The 26,670-nt window shown below is 39.6% G+C and overlaps 2 protein-coding genes across 2 annotated transcripts in view; both read right to left on the bottom strand.

Moving 5' to 3' along the window:
• Positions 1 to 4,703: 4,703 nt before the first annotated feature.
• Positions 4,704 to 6,639, bottom strand: LOC139743776 (uncharacterized). The gene is made up of 3 exons (XM_071654230.1): positions 6,244 to 6,639; positions 5,558 to 5,707; positions 4,704 to 5,033 (listed from the first exon to the last, which is right to left on the bottom strand). Exons 1-3 carry the CDS (start codon positions 6,627 to 6,629, stop codon positions 4,799 to 4,801), a joined length of 771 nt encoding a protein of 256 aa, XP_071510331.1. The 5' UTR covers positions 6,630 to 6,639; the 3' UTR covers positions 4,704 to 4,798.
• A 302-nt stretch (positions 6,640 to 6,941) lies between these two features.
• Positions 6,942 to 26,670, bottom strand: part of LOC139743775 (inhibitor of nuclear factor kappa-B kinase subunit epsilon-like) — a 39,699-nt gene continuing 19,970 nt past the window's right edge. Inside the window, exons 2-16 of the mRNA XM_071654229.1 lie at positions 15,317 to 15,445; positions 14,724 to 14,864; positions 14,171 to 14,300; positions 13,486 to 13,667; positions 12,951 to 13,108; positions 12,476 to 12,589; positions 11,803 to 11,982; positions 11,039 to 11,238; positions 10,507 to 10,565; positions 10,223 to 10,314; positions 9,704 to 9,902; positions 9,193 to 9,317; positions 8,411 to 8,527; positions 7,720 to 7,818; positions 6,942 to 7,117 (exon numbers count right to left, since the gene is read on the bottom strand). Coding sequence (XP_071510330.1) covers positions 6,958 to 7,117; positions 7,720 to 7,818; positions 8,411 to 8,527; positions 9,193 to 9,317; positions 9,704 to 9,902; positions 10,223 to 10,314; positions 10,507 to 10,565; positions 11,039 to 11,238; positions 11,803 to 11,982; positions 12,476 to 12,589; positions 12,951 to 13,108; positions 13,486 to 13,667; positions 14,171 to 14,300; positions 14,724 to 14,864; positions 15,317 to 15,445 — 2,085 coding nt within the window. The 3' untranslated portion in view covers positions 6,942 to 6,957. The remainder of the gene's footprint in view (positions 7,118 to 7,719; positions 7,819 to 8,410; positions 8,528 to 9,192; positions 9,318 to 9,703; positions 9,903 to 10,222; positions 10,315 to 10,506; positions 10,566 to 11,038; positions 11,239 to 11,802; positions 11,983 to 12,475; positions 12,590 to 12,950; positions 13,109 to 13,485; positions 13,668 to 14,170; positions 14,301 to 14,723; positions 14,865 to 15,316; positions 15,446 to 26,670) is intronic.

Below are 26,670 nucleotides of genomic sequence, written 5' to 3'. Positions count from 1 at the left end.
TAATTCTGTGAAAAACAAGTATCCAGTTTTGTGTGTATCTTCACACAAAACCACTGTCAACTCTCTATTCATCTACAAGTAAGTTTCCATGTTTGGTATTCACATCAACAAATGAAGCCACTGCAACGGGTTAGATGCATGTCATGAGATTTTTAGCTCCAGAATTGTGTTTTGTACATATAGATACAACTGCTGACATATAGAGGCCTTTACATATTTCACAAGTCATAATGTTACATTTGTCATGGCTTATAAGGTGTGTTCATACACAGCCGTTGTCAAGGGACTTATGGGGTGTTGCAAGAAAGTTGCGATCAATTGCAAATAATTGCTAATTTTGAAACAATCATTCTGATTGGCTCAGGGTCTGCCCTATTGAGAAGACATGCATGCAACAATGATTTTGATTGGCCAGTGACAATCAGTTGCAAGTTGCAATTGATTGCAACTTTCTTGCAACACCCCATAAGACTGCAATTTTCTGACAAGACAGCCACAATAGATGCTTGCATAATCAACCCATTGATTACAAAGACCAGGCATGTCTTGCGCTGGATACATACGCAATGATCTAATATGGGAAACACAGAGTTAAACACTGGAGACTGTAGGTTTGATTAAACATTAGCTTGCAAAAAAACAACCACCACAAAACAACAACAAACAAACAAACAAGCAAACCAACATACAAATAAATCAAAATGAACATTTGAAAAATGCATCAATCTCCATTCAGGCTAATGGTATGACATAAAGTTGAGAAAGAGTGGGTTGGAAACAAAAATGGTACACTGAGAACATGGCAACTGCTGGAGAGCTTACACTTGATTTGAATCTGTTTATTCAAGACAGTGATGGTTGCAAAACAAAAGGAATACATGAAAGTGATTATTATAATAATTATGTTTAAATATTACATAACAATAACAATAATAATTATGATTATTACTATGCCTATAACATTAATTGATATCTTCATTACCGCACTTGTACTACAGTTGGCATCCAATACAATACAAGTGTACGGTTGCATGCTGAATTGCTTTTGAGTCGTATCTAGTAATAACTGGAATGTGCTGATAAGGTAATACTGTCACATACTACATTATTATACAGAACCAACAAAGTTCTAAATAAAAGTGACATGAACACATGCTAAATAAATGAGAGCATTTAGGAGTACTGATACAACCAATAGTGTTCATAAATACACAGGCACTAGGGTAGTAGATTGGGGCTGCAATAGTCCAAGATTTTTGTGCAATGAAGTGTTCTCACAATGTCAATTACGAAAACTTGGCTTTTGAACATATCTCGAGTGAGATAACTTTTTGTACACAATACAACAACTCAAAATATGTTAAGGGCTTTTTACACTTGTGTTTCTTAACCCCGGACTTTCTCTGACCCAGGACTATCGTTAGTCCCATACCAATTTTTTCAGCTTTTTACACTAGCCAATTAGTCCTGTACTATCTCTTGTCCGGGGCTAAGGAGAAAACTGACCTTTTTACACTTGTATTTCTTAGCCCCGGACTTTCCAAACCACATGAATATTCATAATTACGCTGTGTACTGTACACGTACACGCACGCACCGGCAGCACTTGATTACCTCGTTTCTGATTGGTCAGTGAGGGTCGGACTTCGTCTCCGTCGCTTAGCCCAGGATTATTTTTTCGTTCTGTTTACACTCACTTGCTTGGCACCGCAATTGCGGTGCTAACCCCTGCTATTTTGCAGGGCCAGATAGTACCGTACTATCGGTGGGGCTAGCCCACTTTGGCAAAAACGAGTGTAAACAGAAAGTGGGCTAAGGATAGTCCCGTACCAACGGTGGGGCTAAGGACCCCCCCCCCCCCCCCCCCCCCCCTTAGCCCCACCGTTGGCCCACGGCTAAGCAACAATTTACAAGTGTAAAAAGCCCTTTAGTGTGACACATCACTTCGGCAATAGTTCAGTTTCACACAACATTCGCGAAAATTTCCGGACTAGGGAAAATTCCATGGTTGACACTGCAGTACATTATCAGAATATATAGATGCTTCCAAATGGGGACCATGTATGCATACACTCCCAATGTGATGGTTACGAAAAAAGATTTTCATCATCAATGCATTTATAGTGTTGGCGCCTAATAAAGTCGGTTCATGACAGCTACATAACAAGTAACATCTGCTGCTGACAACGTGCTGACTAACGCCTTTCACCGCATAATTCTGGGTAACGGGCAATGGCAAGATTATGTAAGGCTACATTATGTGCTCTCTGAGAATCATCTGAAACTCCAATTATCTATACACCACAACCTGAAAGACAACATATCTGCACCATAAAACATTTCAATGACCAATGACATGTGAGTACAATCTTACCTACGGTAATGTATATACATCACAAACAAAATATGACATGATATGATGACTAGCATCATTGATAACAGCAACATTGTAGAAATATAAACACAAGCAAGTTACATGCATGAAATGTAAGTAAATAATTTCGAACATGTCAAATTGCACATACAGAAGTGATGACAAAGTTACAAAAGAAAAACTGAAGAATTACAATGTATTTACAATGGATGCAAAAATAACACAAAACTATCACACTGGATGATGTAAATGTACATGATGTGTTCATAACTTGATTGAGGCAGCTTATATTGAAATATGATACTCTGATCATGTACATACATCTGCTACAGTGACACAGTATATTTATGGTACTTTGCAGGCATTATTTTCATTGTAATCTCATGCTAATGTTATGAGAAAAGGCATCACACTGGAAATGTCAATTAGAGTGCAGTGCCATGTTCGCACAAGTGAACATTGGTTCAAGTGAACATAAGCACAAGTGAACATTGTTGAACTGCGGAACATGTAACTTGCCATGTGCAGACAATACCTTTATCTTTATTTATTTATTATACTCCAGGTTAATCATAAAATATATATATATATATATATATATATATATATATATATATATATATATATATATATATACACATACACACATAAATACATTAGGTCTGTTTCCCGTCAGTAGGTGTTTTGAATATAAGAACAGGTCTGTTCCTGTTTAAAATATTTCACCTGCGCCTTCAAAAACTTAGAGATAAACCATGATAGGCCAATCCAAACATTGGAAACTACAGTATTCAAGTAAAGAATATACCAATCATTCCTATAAGAAAACTTAGGCATCACAGCTGTTGACAGTCACCATGTATGAATTCCATTTCCTTTGCAGAAGTATTTTAGTAGCTTTTCTTGCATTTCTTGCATTCCAGTGATAATATACCACAAACCCTACTTAAACAAAAAATTCCAAAAAGAATGTTACAAAAGCTGTGATTACGTGCAATGTATACACCCCAAAGGACATATACATGACCTATAGCTTTACTAGCTCTTGGGTTTTCTGTGGTTAGGGTATATTTACTATTACATTTGTTAAAACCTACCTACATGTATTCTTTGCCTACTGCAATTTGTTCTACATTTTTATCTTTTACTAATCTATCACTAATGCTACAAGATGGCACTTGTATGTGTTGCCTCATAGTGTCTACATAACATTACTCTCCTTCCCTGTGATGTCGTATATTTTGTTGTAGAAGACGGGCTTTAGAATCTCTGCAATCTGATTGGTCAATCACTATGCACTGATTTCTACTGACCCACACTGAGCCATGCATCCAGTAAAATCCAAATGCATGACTCACTTCTTGTATAGTGTTGTAGGTGTACTGGACACAAGATGGGTGAAAAAGAGTTGAATTCCATGAATTTCCTGGCACATTTTATAAAACAAATGATGCACAGGCCTATTTCATGGATCAGTGAGAATTGAAGGCTCTCGTTTAACTGTGGTGACAGTCTAAATCCAATTCTCACTGAGCCACTGTGTCCTGTGCATCATTTGTATGCTAATACTACTCTTTCTGATATATGCTACTGCTAGAGTGTCATTATTTCTACATCAAATTTTTCTATCCTAGCAAATCATGCAACCATGCAGGAGCAAAATCAATACTTAATTTTGCTTATCTGCTTTTATCTCCCCCCCCCCCCCAAAGTTTGCAGAGTATTTTAATGTTTTTTTTGGGGGGGGTTTTGGTTTTTTTTTTGTTCTTTAAATTTTTCAGGACTGCAGTGATCACATTTTACTGCAGAGTCCTTGCAAGTGAGTATTCCCACCACTTTACTCCAACACCAGGCTTGGCGCTGGGTCTCTTCGTCATGTGCACCTGCATGTGAACATTGGTCACACTCAGCACAACACCAGGCTCTACACCTCGCCTACTTGCCTGAACGGATCTCCTCACCGATGTGTTCTTATATTTGATTTTACGGAAACAGCTAGAAGACTGCGGCTTGTTGTTGCTGTTGATGTTGCTGTTGTTTTTTGGTAACGGCAATCACAGATATGCCATACCTATCCTAGAGCCACTCTGCAAAGACCCTAAACTAATGAGTCAGATTACTATTAAAACCATTGTAAAATGTGCCTGCCATCTTTGCTCAAGCAGCAGTGCAGCATCTGAGAAGTAGTGACTTGAAGATCAGTGTAACCGGTAAAGCCCCACAGAAAAAAAAAAAAAAAAAATTGCATCTGGAAATTAAATGTAGATGAAAGTTTCTGTGTTGCTTTGTGTGGCTTTCGTTACACTACTGTAAGATGCATAATTTAGCAACTGAGGAGTCTTCTATATCCATAAGACATGCAATGAGTGATAGGGGAGGGTGGTGGTCGTCAAGTTACGATGCCAGCTCCTTTTGGTGCAGGCCTCACTCGACGACGGACTGGTAGGAGGCGGGCGGCCGCTTGATGTCCAGGCTCTCAAACTCCTCGTCGCTGTAGACCGGAGTCTCGCCCTCCACATCCTGCGTGAGGGTGACGGGGATGGAGTCGAGGTCCGGCATCTCCACCGTGAGGGAGAGGTCATCCATGGCACTCATGATCTTGTTGGATTCCTGGATGAGGTACGGGGTGCTGCCAGACTCTTTCTGGTACCTCTCCAAGCTGCAGAGAAAGAGAGAGAACAAAAAAGGTAGAGCATGATTAATTTTCATACCTTGCTATCAACATGTAGAAACTGGTTTAGCGACAAGAAATGAAAAATTGATTCTTCCTTCCACTTTTAAATCAATTCCAAGACACATTTGTATGGTTATCACGTAAACAAGAAAAGGCAGCTTAATATCAAGAAAGCAGTACATAAAAACACACACACACACACACACACACACACACACACACACACACACACACACAACATTGTGATGAAGGGTGGGGAAAGCCTAATATAGTGCCTAAAGGGTTCCATGAACAAACATAACCCTAACCCTATTCAGTGTAATTCTAACCCTCACCATCAAACTAAACCTAAAACTCTATCACAACTTTAACCCTAACCATAAGTCCTTGGAGAAAAGACGACCAGAGCAATTGTCGCAGGAGCAAATGTTGTGTCACCGCATAAAACACCCAGTGCTGGTTACAAACGCTGAATGGTTCAGATAGACGATTATCCCGTGACAACTCACCTATGTTTCAGGCTCTTTGGGAGTTTGATCATTCGAGGTCCTCCTCGTGCCCCTGCACCTCCTCCTCTTGGAGGACTAGCTCCTCTGTTGTCTCCTTCAGAGGATGGCCTTTGAGGCCCACCACTCAGCTCCAGGGGAAGGTCTGGGATCCTGCGGGAGACGAGATTAAACAAGAGTCAAATGATGTGTCCCTGGGAATTATAAATTTTATCTCTCCTGCCAGATGAGCGACAATTCGTTGACAAATCTCGTGAAAGGTAATATCGCAGTCAAGGTAGAACATGACACCCTGAAAAGGTTTAGGGGAATGTTCCTACAGTACATTCTCTACAAAGACCTACAAAGTCTGCACGTATAGAATTATATAAGATATCCTCAGGTAGAGGTAAGACTTCCTGCCTACATGATGTTTGATTCTTCTACTGGAGTCAGAATACTCCATCAATGACTTTGTGCATGAACAGAGGGAAAGCAGTTCATGTTTTGATTACAACAGTTTTCTAACAATGAATGTCAGTTATTAGATCAGTTAAAGTAACTCAGTATTGATGTTTCAAGTCAATACTATGCTATACTATGCTATGCTATTTCAGGCAGGTTTTATGGAGGTTTTTAAGCTGGTTACAAAAAGCAGTAAGATATGAACTTCTTCACAGAAATCCACTCAGCCTCTAAGAGCAACTTACATTGTTGGACTCCTATAACCATGGGCATCCAGGACCGGTGGTGATGACTTCCTCAAGACAGCGGACGACTGCTCCAAACCGGCTGCGTAATGTGCACCGGTAGGCGGTGCTGACACAACGGATCGAGGCAGTGGTTCTTGGCTCTGCCAGGGCGACATGATGACGCCCGAGGGGTCCGCCTTTCCTGGGCCCATCGTCAGGGGCTGCCTGCTGTCAGTGAGATGGCCGATTCCACCCCAGGACGGTTGTTGGTGCAAGCGGTCGAGGTTGGGGGATGTCTGCGGGCCATTTTCTAGTTGGTCAAGATGTGCCGGGTCCCTGCTGGCATCCCGAGGAGACCCACTTGCTGAGTCGATCAAGCGCAAGCTCTGGGTAGTGAGCTGCATGCAGAGAAAGGAGAAAAGGGACACTGTCAAAGCATGTAAAAAACTTATAGGTTGGAAGCAAGTCTCCAATGCAATACTGAACTCACTGGAAAAGAAATACTTGAAATGGAAATGCCAGAAGTTGAAAAAAAAAGACCATTTGCACTAACCATTCTAACTGGCAATCTGCTGTTGCAACACAAATATGAAAATCCCTTTTGACATCTGCTATTTTTTGTCTAATTGAACACATTGTTTGCCTTGTCAGTGCTAATGCTAAAGTGGATTTCAGGTATAATTGCCCCGAGTGGAATTTCGGGCGGGGGGCTCTTGCTTTTTCATGCCGCCGTCACCTACAATGTAAAATATGAGGCTCGCAACTGCCCGAGCATGCAGTTGCTTTGATACTTACATCTGCAATGGTTTTCTTGAGACCCTGACAGCTACTCGTGACGGTTGCAAGAGTGGTATGAACTAACTGGATCCGCCGTCTCTGGTTGGATGCTTTGCTGTGTACACAGTGATAAAATCAAAATTAACATGTTAAAAATTCATAGCCACTTTCAGAGATAGTGGTTGACCTGATTCAAAAGACCCAAGAACATGTTAGAATTCCAAATGCTAAATGTGATTTATGTAATTAGCAGTAGAAAGTAAATTAAACAGAATGTAACATGAACAGAAGTGTTCAAAACAGATCTGAAAAATGTTATAATGACAATTAAATGCAAGTATGTAACTGTAATAGCTGCTCTCAACAGAAACAAATTGACTGGGGTATGAATGATTGATTGAAGTACAATTCCATAGTTTTAACTTGCACACTGAACAGCAAGCTAACTTGGTTACAATGAAGTCATGTGTATCTATTAGGAAATACAGGAAGATAAATAAAAGCAACAACAGCCTAGATTGAATGCTTAAATTAGTGATTCACCATGCAAGCTATTTTATAACTCAGAACTGCTATGATTAGAGTCCACTTGCCAACTTAGAAAAATCACGACAGCACATAACTGACACCTATTTTCATCACAGATAAAACTTCTCAACTTGCATTTTGCAATCTTACAGGTAATTCAGGCAAGGGGTGTGAAAAGGGACCACTTACTCGTTCCACTCCATGAGCAAAGTATGCTGATTGCGCCATCTTTGCTCACACTTCACCGTGCATGCCTTCATCTGCTTCATCTTCTCACCCAGGTTCAACCTTGGAAGAAAGAGAGAGAGAGAGAGAGAGAGAGAGCAAAGACGAAGGGTAAGTAAAAGGTGACATGTTAACACATCTCACATGAACCAGATATATACCACAACTAGAAACAGACTTCACGAACACATGTCTCATTTCTTATATCAATCAAGATTACCAGTCTTTTTTTTTGATTAGTTTTGAATGGCTATGATGAAAATGCTTCCCCATACAATGGCATCTAGAACATGAGTAACAGCCTTGTGGTTTTAGCTACTGATGATGTGCTTTGTCATCCTCCTCCTTCTCCTCCTACTCATTATCATCATCCTACTCATTACTCATTATCATCATCATCATCATCATCTTTATCATCATCATCGTCATCATATTCCTCCCATCCTCTACCATCTTATTTTTCTGATCATGATATCATTATCACTATCATTGTTATATTCATTATCATCTTAATCCTCCTTCCTGTCATCATCATCATCATCATCATCATCATCATCATCATCATCATCATCATCATCATCATCATCATGATCGTCATCATCAGTGGTACAAATGGTGGTGGCAGTGGTGGTATTTGCATCATGAGAAAACTTACTTTTCCATCTTGTGAATCTGCTCCTCATTGTAAGAAAGCTTGCCCAGCTTCTTGTCCTTTGCAAAGCGTCGGAAGATCTCCTCCATCTCAGAAATAAGGTGGACCAGCTCTGCCGTACTGTAGAGGGCAGCAGTGCACAAAATGGAGAAACTGGGTTTGAATAAGGCTTTGCTTTTGCCCAATGAAGGCAGTTCAGGTACAACATTAGAAGGTAGAGGTACACTGAATACACTCTCACTTCTGGACAAATGAAAGTTGAATGAAGGTGAACTGCAACGTGTTTACATTTTACCTGCCTCTGTACACTATCACATCAAATAGTCCGAGTAGCAGATTCGGATTCAGCCAATGAATTTCTGAGAAAAGCAACATTTTATCTCCTCTATTCCACAGTCTACAGAACCATCTGGATACCACAATCGTACAGTCTTTTAATGCTTTAAAAAAAATGGTATGAAATAACATTTACAAAAATAACTTATAGAATATTTCTTTCTATAAAGCCTTCTCATTCATAATTACTCCAGTACTTGCTCTCATATCCTTTATCAAATGTCAAGGTTCTATATCTCCCCCACATGGAGCCAAAATCTCTTCTCCTGTCACATACTGGGCATTCCTTTCAGCCATGGCTTATGAATGAGAGTGCCTGGCAGGACGGAGCTAGTGCTTTGGAAAAGCATTGGTTACATGAGAGAGGATACGCTGGGTAAATCATATCGTCTCAAGCAGAACTGTCTTCACCGATCTGCTGCTGAAAGGGTTTTCGAACGGAGACTCACCAAGCATCCCCGTCGTCGCCGCAGCCTTGTGAAGGCTTCCACAGTGCTCGCAGTCCATCGGGTCGCTGCAACTCGCTGAGGAGACTGTGGAGGTTCACAGCCACATCCCTACACTGCCGCTCATGCTGTAAAGAAAGAAAAAAAAAAAGCCCTGTTTATAATACCCATAATCTCGTGAAAGAGCCCATTGGGGGAATATGAAATCATCTTATTTGCAGGAGTGACAAGACATTTTAATCATTGCTGTGGTGAGAAACAAAATTCAAGGAAATTAAAAAAGAAAAAAAGAAAAAAAAGGACTTTTGGATTTGCTGGTGTTAATGATCAATCTTGAATCTTTATCATCATACACTATCAAAGCACTGTATTCAAGAATGACTACCCAGTTCTCTATTCTCAAACACAGGTCACGATGTATCCTTCAAGTATACCTTCAATTAAAAATTTGTGAAGAGTAAGTGGCCAATATCCTACAAGTAATCTCCCTCCTCCCACAAGCCCCATGAAATACCTCGCCAAATATCGCCTTCCACTGGTAGAGTTCACGACACAGCATCTGGGCTTTAGCGGCGATGTCCTTTTCACTGGATTGGGTGAGGGCATTGAGGGCCCTGGCTGACAGCTGAATTTCCAGAGCTGACGCCTCCAGCTCGCCCCTCAGACTGGCACTGTCTGCTTGAAGTCTCAGGCCATCGGTCAAGAGGTTGGACCTACAAAGAATCAAATCAAATCAAATCTATTACTCATCTTGTGCACAGCTATGGTCAAACATACTCATCCACACACCCCCATGTACACACTAAAATTAATTATTGCAAAATTGTTCTCTCTGAACACACTTTACAGCCGTTACATACAGAAAAATTGCATGCCACAGTTTCTTGCTTTGACAAGAATGAGAAAACTTCATGAAATGAAATCAAAGTCACAACTCCTGCATCAATGCAGATCTGGTCTTTGCAGGCATCCGCTTTCATTGCCAGTTCAAATAAATTGCTGCTTATTTGTATCTGGGGACAAGGCTACCAACCTGACTACCTCCACGAAGCGGTCAAAGTGGTCGCTCATTTCATGCAGCTGCTCCTGGCGTCTCTGGAGGACATAGCCTGCTGCTACTGCACCCTGGTGGAACAGGAGAATGAGAATATTTCCGTTACCTCTATGCTGGAAAAAAAGATGTAATTGTGTGTTTGTGTACACATACATGTATGTATATATACATGATACATTGCACATTAATACGTTAATACATTAATATAAGTTCTAAAGCAATTTATGACATGCATATACATGTACATAAACGCAGACAATTACCTTGGCAATTGGGTAGTCATTCTGTGTTGAATATCTCGGATGAAGAACTGGCATTGTAGCTAGAACAAAGAATGAATAGAAGAAAAGCAAAAAGAAAAAAAAAAGAAAAAAATTGGCACCCTGAAAACAATATTCATGGACAAGACACCAAAGCATGCATCTTTTGAGCAATTTGTGAGACGATGTGATAGAAAAAGAAAGAAGGACCATCTATGGTGCAAGCTGCATACATACTTCACTTCTTTGACAACAATGTGAAGCTACTTGCATCAATTGACGGAGAACCAGATTGATCTAAACAAAAGGCAATGCATGCTCATAATTCAGGTTATCAAAGCTCTATCACTCTATGTGGCCAGTGTTAGGAATGTTAGTAAAGCATCTACAATCTCCTCTCCTTAGGTTTTAGATTCATGCCCAAAGATATTGATGGAAGGAAGGAAAACTTTGTCACAAAGAGTCAGAACCATCTTTGTCACACTGCAGTACCTAACTTGTATGAAAGAAACCCGACGCTACACTTCGGACTTACCAACAAACGGCGGGGAAATCTGACTTGCTTCAGCCGCTCCCCTGCTGTAGAGCATGATGGGCTTGCCCCTAGAAGTTCGTGGGAGGTCAGCGGCTGTGCACTTTCTGTCTGCCTGATAGACATCTCCGTCGATGAAGAAAATCTGCTTTCCTGCTGAAAGCCTTGTTTGCGCCGTTATGGCTTCCTGAACCACAGCAAATCTGTCAAATATCACATCATAGAGTAGACTGCAATGACTTCTGCGGCCTGGAAAAAAAGCATCACTCAAAGAAGCTGGACATCCTAATCTAAACATTCTACCCCTCCCCACCCCTTTACTTCAAGAATGGTGCGATAAGACTGAAAGACAATCAGTTTTTGGTGATGGATTATGAATGCTTGATCTGATCCTAACTGCTAAGTTCTGCTGTAAGAGGGCTCATGGACGGCCCTGCTCACAAACATGAAACTGCTCTGCCTGCAAATCAAGGAGGCAGGCTGGCAGTGAGATAAGTAAAGACACTGGTGTGAACGAAACCTACGTGTAGAGATAATGTCTATGTGGCCCTGTCAAACACAGAGACAAAATTAGCAACAGCTGCAAATCAGTGAATGCAACAAGCTAGTCTTTTGCTGCTTTAGTACAAATGAACCAGCAAGACACAGAAAAGTAGCCGAACGGTGCGTAGTTCATGCATTCTGGTTTTCAACAAACTATGGGTACATTTGCATACAGCTACCTTTGATACACACACACTTGTCTTTATTTATCAAGAGGGACTTACGTGTCTGTTGCCTTAGAATAGACTCTCAGGTTAGAAGCACGGTCGACCCACAGGACATGGAGTACCTTCCTGGATAGGATAGACTGAGAGGCCTCAAAGAACTGGGTGAAGGACCAGACTTTCGTCGAGTCCAGCTCCAGCAAACTCGCCAGCAGTGGAGTCAACAGGTTCTTTAGGCCGCTATGTATTTACACCAGAAAAAAAAAAGTGTTTACATTTTTTGTTCAAGTAAATGAAACTATGCATGGAAATATTTGTATCTTATACAGGACTGTGACATAAGTGGAAATAAGTCTGATCAAACATTGTGATTCAACTACATTCACTTGTAAAGTTTACAAACAAAATGTTTAATGTACTCAAAAAGAAAATAGATATCATTCAACCTATTAGTTTCAATCAGCAAGGCCAATAAATGGTAATGAATAGAGAATGGGAAAGCATGGTAATATAAGGGTGCACCCACAGACTTTTTGTCACGCATTTGACAATGTTTACATGATTCGAACTGATCAATCTAAATCTTTTGGAATACTCCTCTTGATGAAAAATCACCATTGTCTTACTTCTTCTACTTCTTTTCACCAAATAGAATTGAAAGTTACGGAAGAAAGCCGACATCAACAAAGTGGAAGGACAATTCCTGACGTGACTACCAGACAAAAGAACTCACACTGAGAGCTGGCAGGATTCGGGAAGCTCCGAGCTCCAAATGACATCATCCCTCCCAGGTCCAGTCTGGACGCCACTGATGACGCCCGGCGCCTTCTCGGTGGTCAAGTAATGCCTGCGTGTGACCAGTAACAATAGATGATGATTTACTTGACCAGTGTCCGCAAAACACAGACAAAACTAAGACTTCAGCCCACTGCTAAAGTAAAGTCACAATTCTTGCTGTTGATTGCACTCGGGTGTATTTGCACTATAATATATTTTTTATTGCATTACATAACAAAAAAATGACAGGACTATGATGGAGTGAATCACCAACCTCTTTGTAAACTTAAAATACTTTGTCCATGAAATTATGATTGTAAGGGCAGGTATGTCATGCTGATGGAACAAAAACTACATTATTACTCTTAACTGCAGAGGGGACCGAGAGGGGAAAAATTCAGATATCCTTTTTTTAAACAAACAAAACTTACATCATTGGTGAGTTTTTGCGCCCGCCCTGCGGTCTGAAAGGAAGCAACCCAGTTGCAAGGTGATACAGTGTGATACCGATGCTCCAGAGGTCAACTCTGGCATCAAAGTGCTGGTCTGACTTCTCCTTCAGGACTGCCTTCTGAAACATGTGTGGATGCTGTGGTAGAAAAAGTAGGCAGTGCATGAAAGCATCGAAGAGTTGGGAAACTAAACACTGGAAGAAATACTACGCATACAGTGATTGAAATTGTGACAGGTACAATTGTGGGTGAGGAGATAAACACTGTGCACCATATCTTTTGTCAACATTATTTTTATAATCAGCATAAGATTAAGAAGAAAACATAGAAGCGAAAAGTCTACATCAATGTCCATGGACTGTATTGCATCCCATTTTCTCAATGCATCGGACAGCCAGATGGGAACATTGTAGCCAAAATCTGTATCCATCTCAAGGCATGCCATATCATCTGTCTGTTTTCTTCTTCTTTTCATTCTCTTAAAGTCAAACAGACAACTCAAGGGAAAACCTACTAGATATTCTTCTGTGCCGTAGAGTGATGTGAAGTTTTCCTCATCGGCCAGCTTTCGTGCCGCTCCAAAGTCCGCCAGCTTGTAAATGGTGCGGCCCTTCTCATCAGTGAAGCACATGATGTTCCCTGGCTTCACATCCCTGTGAACGAGCCCCTTGTCCCGCAAGTACTTCATTCCACATGCTACAGAGGGAGGTTTGAAAATAAAAGGCCCATTAATTCTAGGACATGACATGTACCCCAAATGGGTAACATTTGAGGAATACTAACACTGATATTAAGTAGACGAAGGAAAGATAATGTACATCAACCCCTACCTATGAGATAATAACTACTCCACAGACTTTGTACAGTAACAATTAAGGTCCCAGAGTTCCTGTAGGCACTGACAGGTGTGAAATATACACACACTTGCTACTTGATGTCATGTGTGAGTGTATTTTTTTTAAAATATCAGTCAATCTTATATGAAATTATTGATGACGAAAAACACACAAGTATGCTGACAAATAAAGGAGTGAAAAAATTGATTTCAAACGTTCACACTAATGAAAAAAAAAAGATACTCCCTAAATACCCCCCAAACAAACAGAAAAACAGAAAAAACAAACAAACAACACCATAACCAACCCTAGAACAGATATTCCATGGGATGTGATGCTCCAAGAAATGAAAGGTTCACTCACTGATGTCATTGAAAACTTGGAGGAAGATTTCCTCTTGGAGACCGTTGGCATGTTGAGGCTTCTCCAGCATATCGTACAGGCTTCCTGCGGCGCATAGCTCCATGAACAAGATTCTTTCCTTCGATATTTGCTGAGGGATAACAAGGGGCAACGCCATAAAGCAAACAGTAACACAGCTGATATTTATATAGTGTCTTTTCTCACTGGAAACAGATCGCTTAAGATGTCATCCCTGCATCAGCATGGGAGCCAAAAATATGTACAAATTTTCAAATTTACCTTACTTCTCATGCAATCACAGAAATACAAATTCACATGAACCCCTACAAAATAAGGCATAGACTGAATGAATTGCAATCAATAAAGAGCAAAATAAGTGAGAGATATAAAAAGACCCACTCCTGAGACAATGCATATAGTGTGTACAGTTGTAGATCCTCTTCTTGTTTTATTATTCAGTGGGTGGCACCGTCTCAACATTCAACTATGTAATATAGTTTCAGTCCCTGGTTCAGATAAAAGCCCCTTTACAAGGATCACAACAGATACTCACATCTGTTTCTATGGCCTCCAGGCAGAGGATGTTGGGATGTTTCAGATGCAGCAACACCTTCGACTCTCGCTCCATGTCGGCACTTCCCCGGTAAGGGTAGTCCGGATGTGGCACCTTGCATGCTACCCGTTTTCCAGATTTCTGTATTATTTTTCAAAAGAAAAGGAAGCAAAAAAATGCAGTGGGCATACAAGAAAAACAAGAACAAAACAAAAACAAACAAATCTAAACAAAACAAAAAAACCTCAACCAAGACACTACAAAATGAAATTTTACCATTGGTATATTTCTGTCATTATGGAAACCCATCAAAACATGTAGCTGCATGGTGGAACATGCACTGGTCTTACATAAAAGTGGGGACTTCATACTCTTAATATGTCTTTGTATAAGAGCCCTTGAATAAACTTTGATATCTGTAGAATTATGATGTCGCCCTCTATAGATGCATTAAATATCAATTAGAACACATTTGTCAACACCGGTCTGCCCATAATGCCAAGAATTAATTGTTTGACAATTTTCAGGAAAATGAGTGGGGGGGGGGGGGGGGGGGGGGGGGGGAAGATATCTTGTCGTTTCTGTCATCTCACCTTGTGTCTGCCAAGGTATACCTTGCTTGTTGCGCCTTGGCCCAAGACATGGTCCAGAAAAATGATGTATGATATTGTGCTTCTGATGCCAGGAGCTGTTTGACGTGGTCTTGCATTTTGATCCATGTCCTACATCGGGAAGACAATCAAAAGAATGGAAACATTGTGTGTCACTCAATAGACTCTCCTTAAACAACTGCTCGGGTTTTCAACAATTGATGTGCTACAGTGAAGTGTGAATGAGAGGAAAATAATGAGACTGCTTGCTTTTCAGTATTTCTTCTTTGTTAATCACCAAATAACATACCCAGTAATGATCGTAATGCTATTATTACCGGTACAGTATGAAAATAGCAAATACTATAGCAGACTGCAATGAATGTAGTTAAGGCAATAATGAAGCAAGTTGAGAAAAGTAGAGTAGATAGCTCAACTTCAAATGAAAATGCACATGAACTCAAACCTTCTTGGAGCAAAGGTTTTAACTAGACTGTAAACCGAAAGATCAGTCTGTCATCACCAGAATATTTTCTGCAAAGACTACGTCTGGTTTCATGGAATCCTTCTCCTAGTCCTGTCAAACCATTAAAGTCTAAAAATGTTATACCGGTAAACATCTCTGGATAGATTTTTCTGTCTAGGTTTTAATACCATAAAGACAGTTGGTGGATATACAAATAACGTACTGGTAGAAAGGTCCATGTAACTTGATGTGAAACTGAAAACACAATATTCTTCACGACCAGTACAAATGTTTGACTTATGTACCGGTACCGGTACCGGTACTGACTTTGTACCATGTACCTTCAAACATTACCAAAAATGAAAAATCACAATTGATGATAAAATTAAGTTTACATGACAAGGTATTTTCTATTTTGGCCAAATCACTATCTTGATTTGCCAAAAAAATCACTAAATATTCTCTTAAAGTAAAACTTAACCCTGAATTTGCTTAAAAATAAAAAATGAAAAAGTCCAATCCATACCGATACGAGGAAAAATGATCGATTTTCCAGTCAATAATAATTTTCCAATTTGTAATGTTAACATAGTGATTCACAGACACACAAATATACAAATTAGCCCATGGTACATATTGTAGTTTACATTGTACATTGAAATTGAATGTTCTACTTGAATCCTAGGGCTCTAGATCCATGTTTCTCAGTCTTCTTCAACCCAAGGCTCACTTTTACTAGTTTACTGGCTCTTGTAATACGACCTTTTTTTGTTTCGTGTTTCCCTGCTCAATCTATTTAATAGCCTAATCAGTGATAATTTGAAGTGGATGGTGATTATTAGTAATCACCATCCACTTCAAATAAATTGTATCATCGATATTTACATATTTTTTGATATTTATCTTATCTTGTATTATCAATGGCTACATGAAAAAGTCTCCGAAATCTTCATTTTCGTTAGAAAGTTGAGCAACATTGAAGACACAGGCATTCGCGAAATAGGTTCCCACTCCATTCACAACCATTCATTTCGTCATAGCCGGGTATCGTCAACCTCCATAGACTTTGCACATAGTGGAGACGCACACGCGTAACGAGAGGGGACCGATATTACGATTTGACCAAGATACATATAGCATAGCATACCCCCTAAGTTTTCAGCCAATCTTAAATTTTAAGTTAGACTTAAATTCTTTGTGAAACATCCCCACACGCCGTACGTTCGAAATCTGTAGCGACACTTGTGTAAAGTAAAAGAAATAACGTCAGATCTAACTTTGTTACTACTAAATGTTACTACATGCATGTACTGTACTTGCCCGACCAGACGCCGTGCAGAGCGGTATAAAACGTAGTGCACGGCGTCCGTCCGTACATACACAGCATACAGTAAATTTACATGATTGTAAATATTTTAACGTTGAACATGTTCAGCTCACCTTAATTCTGCCTTAGTTTATGATTCTAATATCGTATGCTGTAGTCAATGCTGAGTGTTTAGGACGCTACAACTCCACGCGAAGACTTTACTGTCTGATATAAACGCTTTTGAACTTTTCACAATGATTTTAAAAGACATTTTGTTCTTAAAACCAACTGATCACAACTCCTGCGCAAGCTGTCCCTTGCGCAAGCTGACTATTGTACATGTCTAGCTAGCTAGCTCTAGCTGCTGCTTGCAACCGGCCTAGCATAGCCTGCGCCTACTTGTACCTACACATGCGGTGTGATCCGGGAGGTGAGTCACCTCCCTGAATACTACTGTAGTATTTTGTACTCAAGTACATGTCAGAGAATCCAACTCTCCCGTTTTCGACGGGAGATCTCCCGCCGAAAGCCCATTTTTGCAAAATCTCCCGTTCTCCCGTTTGAGATTTGATTTCTCCCGCCCTGGCTCTGTGTCTCCCGGTGGAAAGGATTTCTTACTTATTGCTATCGTATGTTGAAAAAATAAGCCTTAGATAGCACCAGAGAACATCTAGAGCGCAAGGAACTTCGCGCTTCGCACACATCAACTTGGAGTCTCCCGTTGACGACGCTCATGCGGATCAAGAGACACATTATGATTTCATTATCTACCCGTTGCATCCCAACATCTAATTTTTTTACACTTTTTCTTTAAAAATGACAAACATTCCGCAAATGAAAAATGTGTACCAGATCGCTAAATTTCAATTCTAAAGATAGTGCAAAAGCTCCTGCGTCGAGTGGGAGGGGTGTCCCCTCCCCATAACATTTGTCTAAACCTCCATGATTTAACTCATAGTAGTCCTACATGGTGTAAAGATGCATAACATAGAAAATCAAGAGTTGACAGACGCTAAACAAGATTTAGCCATTCAGTTCCCTGAATGTTACTTTTTTCTGGTATTACACTTCTGGGTTGAAAATTTTGCCAATGTTATACATAATTATATTCCATCGCAAACTGCGCGCACCAGATTGCTCAATTCTAATTCTATACCAAAAGTTCCTTTGTGTGGGACGGGGACTTCCTCTCTCTCACATCCTCCTCCCCCACTCCCCCGGTTCACCTCCATTGTTTTGAGATGCATACGAGGATCAAGAGGTGACGAATATACCGTGATTTGACCATTCACTTTGTCTCTTAACATTCATTTTCCGTATTATACTTTTTGATTGAAAAATTGCAAGTATTTTCCCAGAGTGTGCACCAGATCGTTCAACTTAAATCTAACAAAGAAAGAGAGCAAAAACTCCCTTGTGTGGGAGGGGGACACTCCTCCCCTCCCCCACCCCGCTTTGTTCCACCTCTATGATAAGAATGGATGACTGATACACGGATCAATAAGGTGGTGACAAATACGATGGTTTAGCAATTCACATGGTGTCTGAATATTTTTTATAATTATATTTGAATGGAAAGTTTACAAATATTCTGCAAAAGTGGGCACCAAATCATTAAATTTCTTTTAAAAAAAGAAAAAAAAAGAAGAAGAAGCAAAAAACAAACAAGACAAAATAAAGACCCCCTTGTATGGGAGTGGGACACCCCACCCCCCCCCCCCACCCACCTAATTTGATATGGTGAAGACGTACACGTTGATCAAGGGGTGGCAGATAACTCGATTTAGCCATTCACATTACACCCCTGAATATTCATTTTTCGTATTTGTTTAGCTTTAAGAATTGTGTAGACATTCCATAAAAACAGGGAATACCCATTGACCATTGACCCCCCCCAAATTAGGCTGCACTGATCAAAGGTCCGATTTCTTGACCACCTTAACGCATCACTTTGAAAAAAAAAACAAAAACAAAAAACGTGGCTCCGCGCCTGCACCCGCGCCTGCGCACTGATCGTGATTTTGTCCTTGTGTGATTACATTGTATTTTGAATTGCTCCAAATTGGTGGCTATAATACTTAAAAAAAAGTAAATCCTTTTGGTGGATGTCTGTGTGTGCACTACTTATAAATACCACGAGTATATACTAAGTAACATATTTCTTTTTTTTTATCATGCTACAGATCAATAAGAATGATAAGCATGACGGGACACTGTATGATGGTAAGCTCTGAGGACATTAGGAGAATCTGACTGCGTTGGCGGCGACAGTACTGATGCCATTTAATGGGGCGTTCGACTTGGTATCTTATTGTGTGTTTCTGAGACATACCCAACAATGGACCTATATACTACATAATTATTATAGGCGTATATCGCTCGTTTATCAATTATGCACCTGTTTTCGTCAACAGTGTCACATAAACGTTCATGCTTTCCTGCTTTGATGTCATCATCACTGCTGTCAGCCAGTGTACAGCCTGGAGAAAAGGAAGACGGTGCATCGAGAAATCCAAAAACTATATGTACATTCGCAGAAGATAGTGCATGCGCAGTTGTAGCGTATGGTGGAAAATCATTTATACTCAATCAATTATGTTTGCGAAATACACGTATACTTTACAAGAAAATATAAATATTTTGTCTGGGTGATTACATTGTTTCAGAGTAAACAGTTATCGACAGTAACATTGAGTAACGTTACATTCGTGTCCAGAAGTGTCCACTTCAGTATTAATTATCAATTTTGTGACACAAAGTTTGTCATGTTTTCAGGTTTGCCGAGTCTGAAAAGGTATTAGGCCTACCTCAGCCAAGACCGACCGAAATGAGAGAAACGTGTTTGTTTGTTTTTTTTCAGTGACGATGCACAATTATCCAATCGTCATTAATTGCCCCAAAATCTAGTGTACTCGATGCACATAACCCCTGGCGGCAGTAATGATAGGATGAAAGAAAGATCTTCGATTTTTTTAGTCCATGTGTGTATACAGCTTAGATCCATATGTGTATTTTACATTCCCTGTCTCGTCTTGTATGGGGAAATATTAGTGATGTCATATACTTTGTTATATTATAGTTTGCTTACTCAATAATACAGGGTCTTGTTATACGGACATAATGTGCACAAACGGAATAATATCCATTCTTATAGAATTTGAGATATTTGAGACTAAAGTTGCTGAAAAGTGAAGGAAATAATCAAAACATAGTGTGATAATTTGAATATATAATTTCGTTAAATCATAAAGCCTTAATTACTGTACAATAATCAAACAAACACACGCATATATTTCTCACTTTATCATATGATTAAAATGACGCCACGCTGTCCGCGATTCCGTTGATTATGTAAGTACGATGAACATGCTCAGCACGAGAGAAGCCTGATTGCAAATCTTGCGCAACACTTCGCACTACACGTGTGTTTATGCAAAACCTTTTTTTCTTTTTTAATGAGCCATATGTCCACAATCTACAGTCAGGTTTTCAATTTCCTTACGTATTTTGTCGCCTACATAATATTATCATGAGCACCAACGAGATTAAAATGAGCGGTAAAATATCGTCTCTGCAATATTGGACCGTGACCCTGGAGATCTCGGAGAAGTTACGCATTGATCCTTTCGGGAACATGTCCTATGATAGTGTAGAAAAAAAATTCTTCAGAGCATAAACACAATTTATCCCCTGTGAACTTTTCAAAGCTCAAAAGACAATTCAATGACGCAACTTTACACTTTTCTTGAGTTTGATTTAATAATTCACAAGTACAGGACCAGTTGAACATCACTTGCCGAATTATCGAAGAAATTAAGAAAAAACAACTGACCTGGGTTATGAAACACATGAGAATGACAACTGACGTATACGATGATCAATTCCAGAGGGTTATCCATGGTTCATCTTTTCTGATGGACAATCACTGTACGTCAACCTCTGAAGCCGTAATCAAGGATCTCCGACCAAAGTGACATAGTTTTTATATATACCGTAAGTTCGAATATCTCGTCTTGTGGTATTTTAGACTCGGGGAAATCCCACACCCACCATTCAGGAACCGGAAACAGCTTGTGCCAGAGGAGTTTATGTTTTTTTCTTCCTCTTTTGCTTGCACCGACCCGTTTAGAATACCAATATAGTTAGCATCAAAATCGGGAATGGCCCGCTTAAGAAGAATTTAGCAATAGTAGTAAAGAGGCCGGTCTATATTGCATAAGGTGTAAAAAAAGTAAATGTATTTACATTCGCATCGTTATGATTGCAGATAGCAATAATTATTAACTACTAATCTGACAGATGAGTTCGTATAACTCCAATCCGTTTCAACGCAATAACTATAGGATTAAAAAAGAACGGAAGAATACATGTCAACGAGTTCATACCGATATCCAAGTTGACAAAGTGGTATTATACGCATGGTGGCATGTATCCCGTCAAAGTCCAACTGGGACAGAAAATGCATATGTTTCATGTAAATACAGTGTATTACATTCAAACAAAATGCGCATTTAGGAGATACGGATATAATTATGTGCGTCATGGGAAGTTCTATATACAGACCTAAGTTATAGCTTGGGATTTGTATTAACTCTTGTCAGAGTAACCGATCTATACTTTAAGTACAAGCCCAGACATTGGTGGAGAGAGTGTGTTGTGCCTTCGTTTTGGGAACAAATGCGTATCGTGCATGCGCACGGTATATTTCTCTCCCGTTATAGAAATAATATATATTCATTTCATTTCGTTTACTTCATTATAAACAAAGATGTATAAATTACAATAAACATTTAAATATTGAAACATGCACATAATGACACAAAATCTGTACAAAAATGGGAAGATATTGTGAGCTGAAGTACAATAAATTTTGTAACTTTTATGAAACATGCAGAATCAAAGTTATTAGAAATGGAGGAGACTGCGAAAAAAAGGTATATGACTTGTAGTTTGAAGTCTCCTCGTCAAAATAACTGACTGCTTAGCATCAAAATCATGCAGTCTGCCAGAGGAAAAGAAAGAAAGAAAGACAAAACACACAGACACAAACACACACACACAAAATAACGACGAGGTAGCTCTCTCGTATAAAAAAAGAAAAACAAAGATAAGCGTTAAAGGAGTGACAGGCGGAGACAGAAGTGGCATGCAGCGAGGCACAAGATGCATGCATGGGGGCGTCCCACAAAAATAGATGCCGAATTGGAGAATGGAAACTTTCAATTTTAGTATAGCATAAGACCCAATCAATATGGACACATCATTTGGAGAGATCGCCATCACAACGCTCAATGATGTTAATGGGTCCTCTACAGCTTGTGACACCACTGAGCCGATATCGTATTGTCGTTTCATCTGTCAAGTTAATGGCTTTTGATTCGTTTTGAACCTATAGCCGTTTCGACATGCAAGTTTCACTTTCCGCTTCAATGTGCAAGATAGGTAAATGAAACTATACGAGAGACATTTTTATTGATGAATAATAATGCCTTTCAAAAGGACTTTCCTTAAAGTTGAGATAAATTGCTCAGAATAGCATATGTGTGACATGAAAAGGAGAATGCCTAAATTTGGGTATGCGTTTAGGCTTCCCCGACACGAAGAGGTGGTAACAAGATGAGGTATACAGATGCGATGTGTGAACAATTGGGATTCCCCAACATAAACCCAACGTATGTTGCGAAATCGGCGAGATCCCTGTGTGAGCATTTATTCAATTGGCTCCTCAGTACATGTATCATTGTTCTTCTTCATAGTAGGGCATACACGCGCTGCGGACTCCGTTGTACAGGTGGGTGCAATAGGGGAGAAGCAGTTCATAAAACTGACGCTCATTTTGAGTACTAGTAATCAAAACGCAGCGAGTGAGAGTGTGGTGAATATTGTTTGAACGAGACATTATCGGATAAACTCGGACTTACATTATCCACAGCGTTGCTTTCTGATATTCCGACGATTAGTGAACGTTGATCCTAGTACACTGAACTTGGGCGAATTGAGAACTCGTTTTTAGGCAGAAAATATCTCCGCCTTATGGGACTCACTCCGGTGTACATGAACGCTTCGCGTTCGGGCTCGTCGCAGTTTGGCCTTGGTGAACTTTTTTAAGGCCGATTATTGCTTCAATCCAGGCGTCTTTGTTAGATTTGTACGTAAGATGCAGGGCTTAATGAAACATTCCTTAGTTTCGAGGAAGGGAATCTTCATTGGCGACAAGCAGACAGCAGAGAAGCACAAATTCAGAAAGGGAGACAATAATTTATACAAATTACATAAAAATACCGTGTACATATTTCTGTACATGTGTTCAATGATAAATTTATGCGTATATTTTCCCCCTTCATAAACGCCTTTCCCTTCACCTTATATTCATGACATCATTCGTACAATTTTCAGTCACTGGCATATCATTCCCCATAATCAGGTCTAATCGTTAGGCCTATATTCTCTCACAGATAAATACATGCAAACCCTCCACCCTCTCAAGACTGGCTTCCCAAAATGCGTTTGACATTGTAGGCCTAGTCCTATCCAAATTTACCCATCATTTCGAATGGTATTGAGAAAGTTAATATAATATGATAAAACCACTTTACCTCATCACGTAAAGCTCTTCGTCCTTGAATAGCTACCCCGTTAGCAATGAGCAACGCACACCGCTCACCATATAGTGCTGAGAGTGAAAACTGACTCTTTCATAGGCTCTACTGGTACCTTGACAATAACAACGAGTTTGAATGTTGCTATATTCCCATTGGCTGATGGTGAGCAGTTTGCTAACTGAATAATTTAAAATCATCATGGCATAAAATCATCATGGCATGGGACCGTCCTAAAATAGAACAAAAATCTAAGAAATTGAATTTTCTTCAATGAATATGAGTGTATTTTTGTGTGAGGAATTAGCTGATAGAAATTACAAGAAAACACTTTGTGATGTAATACATAAATGTTGCTACGGCGTTTGTTACTGAACGCCATTTGTGGGGAAAGGGAGAGAGAAAAAAGAAAGAAAGAAAGAAAGTGGGGATTCCCCACCGAGGCAGACTGCAGATGCACGGCCGTCGTACTGCAGTATTTCGCACAGAACAGTGATTCGATTCCCGTGCAGTATACATGCATTCATGAACGCGTGTGCGCACAAATCACACACTGGCACAGTGTGTGGAATCCGATGTGCATTGTTGAGCTTATCTTCTTCCGTGATACTTTCAGCTGCGGGCACGATGTGCTTGCTAAACGGGCGAGGAGAGTGGCCAATGGACAATCACTTACTAGTAGGCCCTCTAGTCTGCTGTCAGGACAACACATAAAACGGATGATACCCAGAAGTTCAACCAAATCAAAGCGTACTAGTAGCTGATTAAAAAAAAAGTTGTCTGTGGCCGCATCATGTGGTTGATAGTACTTAGCTGTTCCGTAATTTAGTTCAATAGGCCTATAGGCTTTTAGATTATATCCCTTGACCAATGTCACGATTGTATAAACGTATCATCTGGGGAATTAATAACATCCATTAATCATGCTAATCTGAAGCACTGCTTTAAACTTCGTCTATGCAACGCGAGCTACAACATGGTAAGTCTATACTGAACATAATTTTCTTAACCAATTCTAGAATAAACAATTTTTAAAGGTAATTATTTCATAATTAAAAATAATTTTTGTTATTATCTTTATCGAATTATTATGATATATTCGCTTTCAATGGCATTCTGCACACTACAAATTCATATTTTGTGCATGCATTCTCGCCCACCAACGTAATCTCATATTCACTCCTCGCAATCTAAGCAAAGTGGCAGCTCACTAATCACCCTTTTTCATGATCGTTCTATTATGGTAAGGTACTTTTCTATGACAACTTGTGTAGTTGCGTTCTGAATGAGTTTGCTTTATTTTCTTCTCACTGTCATTGTTTATAGGTCTAATACAAGTATTTTGAACAAATCGTGTCATACATGTATGTTTGTAGGGATTATCATTGTTGCAATATATGTACATTGTTCGTTTGTTTTCCTTGAAATGATATCGAAAACAAATAAGTGATATTTGAAATAAAATTTGATTTGAATTGATTTGAAATGATCGCTGCTTTCCATTCTCTGTCCCAACCGCCATTCTGCAAGTCTGTTATGTCCCATGTCGCTCTTGTTATGGATCTAGGGTAATACCCCCTGGGCAATTACCCCGGACCCTTCCCCTGACTCTAACCCTAATCCTAATCCTAATCTAAACCCTAATCCAAACTCAATACTCTAAACCCAACCCTAACCATGATATTTAGTATTATACCTTCACTAACATCTATTTAGCCGGGGGGTTATTGCCCTCGGGGGTAATTGCCCTGATACGCTTGTTAATTATAGTTAAGTAAGTTCACGTTCACGCCGAAATCAATGACAACGTCCATGTCGAGAATGATTAGGCCTATTTTTATGTCTCATTATTGTTTCAATTCGCTTCGTCTTTACTGTGTTTGCAGAAAAGAACTAAAGATACTATTCATCCACTATTCCCCAGATGTCTTGTGAAAGAATATTATTAAAAAATGAAAAAAAAGGGACAAAAATGTGAATGTTCTCTAGATAAGTATTTTTTTCTACTCTCCTTAAAAATGACCTTTCACCACTGCATGATTGTACATCCAAAGTTTGGAGATGACTGTCTCGTTCAACTGCAGTCCACGTCCCCCCCCCTTTTTTTTCGGGGGGGGGGGGGTGGGGTGGGAAAGAGGGTACATGTGAATTATGGCATTGGTACATGGTGTTAAAAATCCAGTTGAGTCTTTGTACCTTTGTCAATCCTCTATTTATACAGTGTGTGGTCAGGAAATAGCAGGAATTTATTGACATGTACTAATCAGTTCCTTTACGTATTGCAATCGACTACGGGGAAGCGTATAAGTACCTAGCTGTTGACGTAATCGTACAAGAGTTGCAGTATGCGGTACAGTATATCCCTTTACCGGAATCGCTCTTAAAAGTAGGCCTAACAAGGAATCCTGTCATTACTATTGGTAAGAATATTAGTAACAGTAGTAGTCGAGATAGGGTTATTAATATGGTGACTGTTCGTGACTCGAGTGCGCCCATCACACTAAAATTCAAATTCAGCGGGCATCTTGATACCACAAGGATTTTTTTCTTCAGTCTGCTATATGTGACATTTTGACGTTCACTTGCTCTGTCGTCACTGCGGTGACAAGATTTATGGCTACAGTCTCGATAGAGAGGGGAAAAATGAGCGCTGAGTATATTATGATATGTAAGTATAAGATGAAGAGCAATCAAAAGCTGAAGTATTTCATGGTGTTACTAACTTTGAACATTTTACAGAGTCAAGATCGACATTTTCGACCATTTTAACCGTTTGAGAAAGTGCCCAGAAAGTTTAGGAAATTAATATCGTGATCAAAATAAATAGAATAAATAATTTTGTCTTAATTTAGAGAATTGGAATCATGATCTTACTTTTTACTGCTAAGACAACTGACAACTGAGGAGTAACAACTCTAAATCTATCCCTATACGAGCGTACTTTATTGTTACTATTTATTATATAGATAATCACGTCGAGTAG

The sequence above is a fragment of the Diadema antillarum genome, unplaced genomic scaffold (assembly GCF_040938485.1).
Source record: "Diadema antillarum isolate AM-2024a unplaced genomic scaffold, OU_Dant_1.0 seq00001105_RagTag, whole genome shotgun sequence".
In the NCBI taxonomy this organism is placed as follows: Eukaryota; Metazoa; Echinodermata; class Echinoidea; order Diadematoida; family Diadematidae; genus Diadema; species Diadema antillarum.
The sequence above is the reverse complement of the archived record's forward strand: the minus strand, read 5'-3'. Positions and strand labels throughout refer to the sequence as shown.